At 39.3% G+C, this 10,685-nt stretch overlaps 1 protein-coding gene across 2 annotated transcripts in view; it reads right to left on the reverse strand.

The window, feature by feature from the left end:
• Positions 1-541: 541 nt before the first annotated feature.
• The window catches only part of IKZF5 (IKAROS family zinc finger 5), a 23,643-nt gene continuing 13,499 nt past the window's right edge, over positions 542-10,685 (reverse strand). For both annotated transcript variants that reach the window (XM_019502954.1, XM_019502955.1), the window contains exons 2-6: positions 9,806-9,871; positions 8,446-8,756; positions 6,491-6,654; positions 5,687-5,869; positions 542-3,430 (exon numbers count right to left, since the gene is read on the reverse strand). In XM_019502954.1, coding sequence (XP_019358499.1) covers positions 2,487-3,430; positions 5,687-5,869; positions 6,491-6,623 — 1,260 coding nt within the window. In that variant the 5' untranslated portion in view covers positions 6,624-6,654; positions 8,446-8,756; positions 9,806-9,871 and the 3' untranslated portion in view covers positions 542-2,486. The remainder of the gene's footprint in view (positions 3,431-5,686; positions 5,870-6,490; positions 6,655-8,445; positions 8,757-9,805; positions 9,872-10,685) is intronic.

Consider the following 10,685-nt stretch of genomic DNA (forward strand, 5'->3'; position numbering starts at 1 on the left):
AAATAGAATAGCTTTTGCAAAGTTGTTAAAGCCCAAAGAAAAACTATTATGGCATGTTTCCTGGCCCCAAAGGAAAAGCTACATATTTTTAAATATTAGGGAAAAGAAATGTGCGATTTCATTTTAGGTAAGTAGATTTTGATCAATAATATGACCCACACAAAATATCTTTTTCTGCACTGTTCTTTGTATAAGAATATGAGAAACATAAATGTGCATAAAATCAAGGGTTTCCAATCAGACTGATTACAGTTCAGTGAGCAGTCATAATCCTCAAAATGAAAGTAGATATTTGCGTGTATGATACCAGATTTCTTAGGTCTGAGGTTATGCACAGGTCTGGCATAGATGAAGACTTGTAAATTCTTTAAAAAGGCAACTAAAGATTTTTTTTTATTGTATTTGAATTTAGACTACCCAATATATTTATTTCTGAATACATTCTTAAGTTGGTTGTGCAAAGTATTATAAACAGCCTTATCCAAAGCCCACTGAAGTCAATGGATCCTGACCTGGTTATGGCCAGGATATTTAATTTTTGAGGTAACTTTCTGAATGAGAGAGACGAAAAGGTGATTTACAGGGCCAGAAAGTGTTTTCTGTGTATAACATCTGCTTTTACGTATTACTAAACTCATTAGGATCAGAGAATTTTGTACTGACACAAGTGATCTCCCTTCACTGGATAGTCTTAAGGATGAAAAATCCTATGCGGGATTAATTTGAGGGCCACATGCTCATTAAAATAACCTGGCACTTGATGGGTGCAACCAGTAAGTATCAAATTTCTCATTCGATAAAGAACTAAAGAAAGGGGACCTCCTAATATCAAAAATGTTTTAGAGGAGCGTACTTTCTAGGAGCCTGATCCAGAGCTCACTGAAGTCCATGAGTTTTTACATTGATTCAATAGGCTTTTCATCATGCCCCAGAACAACTAAAGTATGAACTCCAACAGGTGACATTTGCATGTCCAGTCTGGACTTCAAAATATTTAAGTCCTGTTCTTACTGTCCACAAAACACATTAATTGATGTCTTGTATGTGCATGCTTATTTGTTATAGTAAAGGGTAATATAAAGAAAGCTTTCCATTTGTCTTGCAGCAAATAAGACAGAATAAGGTAAAAGTGCATGTCAAAGTAAGTTTTTACTTTTCTGGAACATTACTAATGCCTGTTACTTACCTAGCAGTCTCCCTAATTTTGCTAGGATGTTTCATTTAGATTAAAGTGCCTAAATGTTAACCTAGGTGCTTTTAAAAACGATTAAGATGTACAGTATCAAAAATAAAGTTAACACATACAAAGGGACTGCACATACATCTTCAGATAGAATCTGCAGTCACAATATTAGCCACAACAGCTCCACATGTAACCAACCTAATATTCATTTGCCTGCTTTCCTCCTAGTCATTAAAAAAGAAAGCTTCCTAGCATGCTGGTAGATCAGTAAATCCACACAGGTCATCAGGCAAACAAAATTCTGTTAGCTGCAGTTTACATAAATTAGAATGCATACCTTCCTAACATACACACAATCTACCATTCATAGTTTGAACCAGGATAGAACTGGAAGAAAATGTTCGATCTGTAACTTAATTTTCTCTTAACTTTTATCATGGGAGTAAGGAAGAGACTAAGTAGTTTAAATGTGCAAAATGTTAAGTAAGCATATAAATTTAGTTTCATAAGACATTTAAAGATACTTTTAAATGAGGGCTTTCTTATTTTAGAAACTGACTTTTTTTAAACTACAATGGTGCTCATTTGTGATTTTTGTTTAATAAACGTTCAACAGGAATGTCTTTTTCACATAGTCTCTCTTATGGAAGTGTCATTTACAGTAGCATATGTATATATTTGATATCTTCTAGTTTTCATGATCCATTTTTAGAGGGAAAACTAGAGCCGTGTTAAGTCTAGCAGAAAGATTTTAGAATTCACTAAACAAATTTATAACTACAAATCAGATGAAACTAATAGTTTTATTTCAAACTATTTGTGTGTAAAAGTTCTCCCCCCACTCGGTTTGGTAGGTAGCTAGTAAGCATGAATACATTTTTCACACTAAACATACATTTTGTTAAATTAACATTTGCCATATTTTAGGTATCAAGATCTCTTATCTTGTATTGTGTCTGGTGAATTACAACCCATGTTTAAGGGCACACAGTTTGGATCAACTGTAGACTATTCACCTGAATCTTAAGCACAAGGAACTTAAATATAACAAAATATGTAATTGCATTACAATCCCTTATCTTTCTATTGGAAAAAAAAAGAAAAAGCCACATAAAAGCTGTTACCATCATGCCTCCCAAACTTCCCTGGCAAGTCTTACAACAGCATGGATAGAAGTGTGTCTCCTTTGTCAAACTGCTTAATGTTAGACTTTTTATTGGGGAGATGAGAAAAGTCTCCTTCAGGAAGTATGAAAAAATATACCGTATTATGTTAAAAAACTAAATGAATGTATGCTTTTCAGTCAGTGTTGGTTATGTTGGCCTCTTGCAAAATGGCAGGCAAAGTCATACTTATTTTTACATTTGCACCCACATATGTTGCATTGAAAAGGATTTTCAAACCCATGACATCCCATGTGAATAGTATAAAGGATATTGTCTGCAAAATACATGTCACAGTGCTGGCAGTGATGCAGAAGCTGAGGGTCCTGAACTGGAAGGGTTGGAGCTGGAGTACTTGGCTGACTGTTACTTATGCTAGGAGTACTAGTATGGGCGCTACGATCACTGCTTGGACCTGCCACAGGACTATAGTTCCTCTGATTGTGTGTAGGCCGAGGATCCGGGCTGGTAGGAGATGAACTTTGAGGAATATTTGTTGCTACGGTTGAAACTACTGCTGGTGCAGTAGGCTGCTGTATCATAAAAGGCTTTTCATCTTGACATGGTACAACATCAGGAGATGCTGGGTTTTGGTTTTCAGGTGGCAAGCTAGACAACTGTCCTGCCAATGTAGATAGCTGATTCAAAGGATTATCTACCATAAGGTCTTGTGGATCTCTTGGCAGCACACTGGTTTGTGTTGTTTTTGTCATGCTCTCATATGCTTCAGTTTGAATATTTGGGATTTCATGGGTGAAATCATTAAGGTAGTCTGGTTTTTGAACCACCATAGAAGGTGGACTCAAATTAATTAATGCTCTTCTGCTGTACCCCAGATTGCTGGTCTTCTTCTGCAAAACTCCCCACATTTTCTTGCTGCTTAGGGAAGACCGTGTACCTTTAATAGGTACCATTTTATGTTTGCGTCTACGATGATGAGACAAGTTACTTCTGTCACTGCAGCGGAAGGAACACAATTCACACTTGTACGGTTTTTCACCAGTATGTGACCTCATATGAGCTTCCAGATGACGTTCATAAGCTGATGCAAATGGGCATAAATGGCATCTGTGTGGCTTTTCACCTAAAAAAAAGAGATAATAACATATAGAGGCAGGAAACAGAAACTGCCCATAGAAGAGACACTGAGGGCCTGTCTACTTGGTTCATTTACTTCAAAAGCTGGGTTGCACTGATGTAAAGAGATGGCATTCTAGTGAAGACAATGTTTTTACTTCTGATAGCTGACAATAATTTTACTCCATAAGTTACATGTGGGTACATCTACACTGTAAACTATTTTGGTGGTCCTTCGGTAGCCTTCCACCCTGCTTTGCATGTTGTCCCTACCAGTTACTCTATTTACTTACGTGTCCATTTGTTTCAAGGTCACCAGGACCAGCTGCCACTTTGCTGTTTACATACTGACACAGAGCCAGATTCAGTCCATTGATGCTTATATGCTCCAGGAATTTGCCTACTCAAGTGGCACTCCATGTACTACTAGTCCTGTGTCATGCCTCTATGTTGTGTTCCCAACTGGGGCTATGCTGAGGTCTTTGATCACGTTACCCTCTGGGGAGAGGTGAAGGTACAGGAAACCCCAGTCACCAGGTATAGAAACACACATTTTAGGGAATCACAAAGGTAATGGCTGAAAAAGTTTATAACTAGGGTACAGAGAAAGAGAGTTGCAGCTGCAAGTGAGCCTTCTACCTATACTGTGACCAACTGAACAGAATTTTGGCACAATTTTGGGATACCATGTGATGCAGGAAATTACCAGTGTCACCTTGCACTTTGTTATGGATGTGGTCCTTATACTAAGGAGTACTGAGTACTGCAGAACTAATGGCTCCTTTTACAAAGATTTTCCTGATAGCCAAGAAATTTTTGGATACAGAGAAGCCTGACCAAAGAACTATAGATAGTGATCTAGTCACCCAGCATACTCTCCCCCTTTCCAGCCAGCTTTCTGAAGACCGGCTGCCAGAGGTACTACAAAAGGAAAAAGTAAGTCTCATACCATATGCCTTTATTGAAAGTTGCCGATATGCATGCTACAGTATACACCTGGTATTTTACGTGCTACAAAGATAAAGTGACATAAAGAAGAGTGAGATACCCAGTCACAATGCTGAGCATATATTACAAAGGAAGTCATCCCCCCTGTGGAAACAATGACTCATAGCTAAGTAAAAGCCAGCAGTACAAATGTGTTCAATTGAACCATTTGGCCACAGTAAAGCAATTAAAACAAAGCATCTTACTTCAAATGAAACCTCTTTGTGTAAACAAGCCGTGAGTCCTAGAACACAGGCTACAAGAAATAGTTCAGTGGCTTTAGACTTGCAAAGTTAAGAGAAATACCATCATAAATGGAAGAACCTGCCTGAGGAGTAAGCTTTATAATTTGGGTCTTTTACTAAAATTAAAAAGAAATGACATTTTGTAACTTATCTTAGTGTCCAGAAATATTTTCATCATTTTATCCACAGTGCTGTTCTAGTTTTTTTTCCTAGTAATCAGTTTTTAAGCAGATCTATTCCTCTATTATTCAGCTACAAGAACATTTAAAAAATATCTTAGCAATTTATGTAGGGAATTTCTGCATAAGTTTGCCAATATATATCGTGGTTTTTTTATGAACAAACGAATAAATAGCAGTAACAGTATATGTGCTATTATTGAGTATACCACTAAGTTCTCTTATAGAATGGTTACTTTTTAATTATTGCTCAGTTTATTGACAGGTGCTTAAGTAGCTGGAGCATACTAACAATAAGATAAATGTTATTAATATTTAATATGTTCAGATGTATGTATCATGCATCTTTTCATACTTATAATGTCATTCAAATTGACAGTATTTTTACAACTTAAATGGAAAAAACAGCTTCTTGCTGTTTGTTGTTGATTTTAAGTGTTTCTCCAGTTATTAAAAATTTGTACCAGTGTAAGTATCATTGTCAGTTATGAAGTTTGTAACTAAAAGTCAAAATAAGTTATTCTGTAAAGTCCTAAATTCTCCAACATTCACGAGTGGGCTAAACTTTACTACCATAAGTTGTTGCAATCAGTTCAACATGACTGCTCACAATAGCACGTTTGAACACATGTTTACAGGATTGGGACTTATGTGTATTATTATTAAAATATTGCATATCTTAAGAGAAAGTCTTTCAAAAAGTAGGTTCTGTCTCTTCCAGTGTATTAAAAAAAAGTAGTAAAAATTATTACAGTTTGAAGATATACACGTAACTCCAAAATCTGTTATTCTCCCATACAGAAGACAGTATATACGTTGCCCCATAGCAAAGTACTGTAGAATCCTTCATACCTGTGTGAATTCTGATATGCTCTATCAGCCGTGCTGTTCCTTTGCTAGCATAGTTGCAGTATCGACACTTCAGCTTTCCATCAAATGTCCTTTCAAACCCATCCACTAACATTCCTGAGTTTTCATCCAAGGAAACTTCAACAGAAGGATGATCTAGTCCATTCTGATCACCATCCGTCCCAGCTGTGAATAATGCAATAGATTCAGAGATGTTAACTGTTATTGCAGTGTTGTCAGTTATTACAGAGATGTTTGGATTTTTTAGCTCCTCTATTCCACTGGCTCCCAAGCAAAACTAAATTAATAGGAAATTTCTTATTGTATCATGAACTACACTACTGCTCATCAGGATCTGGGGGAACGTTTGTTCACCAGAGCGCCCCAAGGGATGACAAGATCAAACAGTCACAAACTCCGCCGCGACCAATTCAGGCTAGACATAAAGAAGAACTTCTTTACTGTCCGAGCACCCAAGGTTTGGAACAGACTGCCACCAGAGGCGGTTCAAGCACCCACTTTGAACACCTTTAAGACACGTTTCAATGCTTAATCTTGCTGGGATTCTATGATCCCTGCTGACTTCCTGCCCCTGGGGCAGGGGGCTGGACTCAATGATCCTCCAGGGTCCCTTGCAGCCCAAATGTCTATGAAATCTATGAAGTCCATGAAATACACATTTTTGGAAAAACGTGCACCAAAAACTCTACATTTTACATAGATTGTTATGACAGTATACAGCAGAATGTAAACATCAGCCTGACTGTTCCTCAAAACTGAAATCTGACAGCACTGAACTTGGCCTACCTCCCTGAAGAGTCTCTGCTTCCTTATCACCACTAACTGATCCAGAAATCATATTTACATGGTGCGTCTGTTGAGTAAGGTACTCCTGAAAATCTTTTACAAAGTCCAGGGGCTCCGGTTTCTTTTCACCCATATTCACGCTTTGAGTTTACAATATCTTGTGCCTAGAAAAAAAAGATTAAATTAGAATCACAGAACACATTCAATTAAATCTGAAAGAATTGGTGTTTACTGAAAACATGTTAAGTAAAGGATTACATTTCTCTCATCTTAAATAAAATACATCATGTCAGAATACACAGATGGGCAACAATAGGCTCCTACACACATACAGGGAGGCTCCTCAGATGTAATTGCCACACTCCAGCGTCACATGCAACAGCCTCCCCACACTGAAAAATAGTGGCGGGGCACTTTAAACTAAAGCTTGTTTAATGAGCTTTAGTTTAAAGCACGCTGCCCCAATTTTCCATGTGGGGATGCTAATGCACATGACAGTCCAGATGCTTTCAATTAGCACCATCCCCCAAACTTCCTGGAGCACATCTATAAACACCCAATAAGATTATTGTTGGAACCTTCACAGCAATAGTTTTTATTTAAAGATTTCAAATACTCATTGTTCAGGAAATCTTTTTCAGCAACAGCATTGTAAAACTTATTTTAAAATTATATAAATTTAAAATCCAAATGACTTTGGCTGATCAGAAGAATGAAATCAATCTAACCATTTAGTTCAGAAATGTTTGTTTCATAAGCTATGTATAAGCTTTTTCAAAGAAAACATTTGTCTGAAATGCCAAATTCTTTTTTTTCATGAAACTGATACTTTAAAACCTTACCACAGAAGAAAATTTGCTATAAATGTGAGATTCCTTGCACGAACATTGAATCATAGAATCAATGAGTCAGAAGGGACCTAGACAGATCATCGAGTCTGACCCCCTGCCATGGCAGGAAGGAGCACTGAGGGTGGGAGGGGTCATAAGACCCCAGCCAGGTGCCTATCTAGTCTCCTCTTGAAGATTTCCAGGGAAGGTGAGAGCACCACCACTCTGGGGAGCCTATTCCAGGCTCTGGCCACCCTTACAGTGAAGTAGTTCTTCCTAATATCTAACCTAAACCTCTCCTCCCTCAGCTTGTAGCCATTGTTCCTGGTGACTCCAAGGGGATTCATTGATTTGACAACTCTGTGGTTTAACTCTTTAACAATTCTTTGGTCATAAAAAGGGCTTCTCACTTACCTTATATTAGAAAGGTGTTTAAGTACATCACCAAATCGAAGCTTGAAATAGTGAACTACTGTCACACATCACAGACTTTTTAGTTTAGAAAAATGCCAATTACCATTACCTAAGAATCAAATTATAGCTTTCCTTTAAAGTTTCAAACTAATATTTGAAGAAGAAAATGTTTTCAGGGGATCAGAAATTCTGATAATTAAAATACAGGAGACCCTTGCCATTCACAGGGGATACGTTCCAGAGATCCCCGTGAATGGCGAAATCCGTGAATGCTGACGGGGCTCCTCGTCAGACCCCACAGCCGCCCCCTCCTCCCCCCTCCATTGTTGGCGGGGCTCCCCTGCAGCACCTGGCGACTGACCCCTTCCCTCCCGAATACTGCCACGGCTGCCCCTGGCAGCAGTGGCAGAAAAGATACCTCTGCCACCCCCATCCCCAGGGCTCCCCTGCAGCACCTGGGGACCAACCCTTTCCCCGAGCGTTGCCACAGCTGCCTCTGGGGGAAAAGATGCCACCGCTGCCTCCCTCTATATCCCCAGTGCTTGCTCACCTCCCGACTCTGCCCTCCCCCACAAATATCTGAATCCGCGAATCTGGAGTTCACGAATAGCGAGGGTTTCCTGTAGTCAAATCATATGTGGAACAAAGAAATTATGCTACTGACTAAAAAATAAGTCTTAATACAGAAATTAGATATAAATTTAAAAATACCTGAACAGGTTTAAATTTCCACTGAAATGAACTGAGCAGCTTTATAATACTTGAAGCTGCTACTTGTCAATAATTCCAATAGAAATGGAACTGAATGAGGTGTCCCAACAGGAAGATCAGAGCCGCAGCCAGAGATATAGGAACGTAACAGATTTCCACAGATTTGGGGGGTATGTTCCTCAGTTCTTTCTTTTTATTTCACAGGTCTACGTGGATTGTACCTGAATTTCAGTTCCTTTCTAAGTAGCAAACATATTCCAAACAGCAGCTGGTCAGACAGAGGGCACTGGAGCACAGCTGCCCCACTTTCCCTGGAATAAAAAAATAATAATCTGTCACTTTTGGGCTCTACTACAATAACTAAAATTCATAATAGTAGTTCAATCATTTCCTTGTGTGGACTATATTTCCAGATCTTTTCACAGATCCCCAACCAATCTCAATCCCCAAAACTGTTGGGGTTCTTGTATACTACCCTGCAAACAGACAGTGGTCTACAGAAAAAATTTTTTTTTTTTTTTTTAATGAAAGACAACTGGAAAGCACTTGTTAAAATAATCCTGGAGAATTGACTGAATGTGATAGGTTAATAGGGAGGGGCACGGTATGATTTTACTTTTATATAGGACAGGGAGGCTTATTAGATAACATTATTTTTTTAATAATAAAAATATTCACCAAGAGTCATTTGTCAGTCGTTCTTTTTCCCCAGTGCCATCTCTGTAAACAACCACAGTTTTCTAGGGCTTTGACTTGCAATGAGCTTGTGAGGATGGAAAATAAAATTCAGTCAAAAGGGGACAGAGTGAGATGTTTTGATTGCTTCAAATTGTGACCAAAAGTTGTGATCAACTTTTTTCCAATTAACAAACATTTTCATTTTACGGTGGTGACTACAAACTTTTGTCAGGTCACTTGCAAAAAGTTTAGTATCAGATTCCAGATAACTAGTACTCACATAAATTTCCATAGCTCTGTATTAATACCGGTTAACTTTAACAGTTACTTTGCATTTCAGTAGCCTACCTAAAAGGAATGCTTCAACCCATGTTGCCAGTTACTGTAACTTCTGTAATGCATCTTCCTCGTTTCTTACCATCTGTCATCTGCATCAATTTTTTGTCCTTGCAATACGTGGACCTGAGGCTAACCAGTGGTGGTTCCTCAGGATAGGTTTTGTCTAATATTTGTGGCATCAGGTATGGCAAATGAAATTTGGCCCGGAAATAACAGGGTGATGCTCTTGGCTTCCATAGATTTTTATGTTTTCGTTATCGCAGGGCTCACTGTGGTCCACAGCTATCATTTTGATCAATCTAAATTAACTCTGAGCACACCTTTGCACATCAATTTTGCCTACCCTCTTTCAGATGTCACCAGCCTCCTCTAGGTTTAAGTTAACTTGTGTTCCATTTGTTGGTGGCTCCTGCAGTAAAACAAAGATATGGGGTCATGCATTACATTATAGGGAGGAGGGAAGTAATGTAGGTTCCAGAGGCCATTTTCAACCAAACTATCACTGTAAAGCATATCAAATGTAAGGATTAAACAATGCATGTTTGTCTAGTTTTGAAATGGCTCAATAGGAATCAACATTAAATGGTTTATATTTTCACCGACAAGCCCATATAGGCATATACCTGTATGCCTCAAGGATAAGAAACATTATATAATAAGTTTATACTATTATACTCAAGTATCAGAGAAACTTGCACTTGGACATAGATTTAGAAGAGCAGAAACCAAGGGGAAGGAAGAAAGGGTCAACCGCGGGAATTTCAAACCACGGGCTTTAAAAAGCTGCAGTTGGAAGGAACCCCCGGCAGAAGGAGCAGGGCACACGTGTGCCACACACACACGGGTACCCTCTTACCTTGGCAGTGGAGGCAGCAGCTGTGGAGGAGGCAGCGGCAGGGGCAGCAACAGCTGATTCCCCCTAAGGTAAGTGGGGCAGAGGGTACAGCACAGCTGAGGCAGATCCAGAGGGGAAGCCCTTCAGAGCCCTCTTAGCTTGCCTGACAGGGAGCCGTGCTCCCAAGACGCGCGCAGGCAGCGTGCATGAACAGGTGCACTCTGTAAGGGTGCACCGGCGTTTGCGCCAGTGTTCACATAAGGCAGGTGCAAGGTAGCTGCCCAGAGCGGTACCTCCAGCAAGCAAAAGCAGTAGGCACAGCTCTGCAGACATGGTGCAGACGCGGAGCACGGCTGCCAGGGGCCCTGCCCTGGCACTGCCACCTGCC

This window comes from Gavialis gangeticus, unplaced genomic scaffold, assembly GCF_001723915.1.
Source record: "Gavialis gangeticus isolate Ggan-Ray unplaced genomic scaffold, GavGan_comp1, whole genome shotgun sequence".
In the NCBI taxonomy this organism is placed as follows: Eukaryota; Metazoa; Chordata; order Crocodylia; family Gavialidae; genus Gavialis; species Gavialis gangeticus.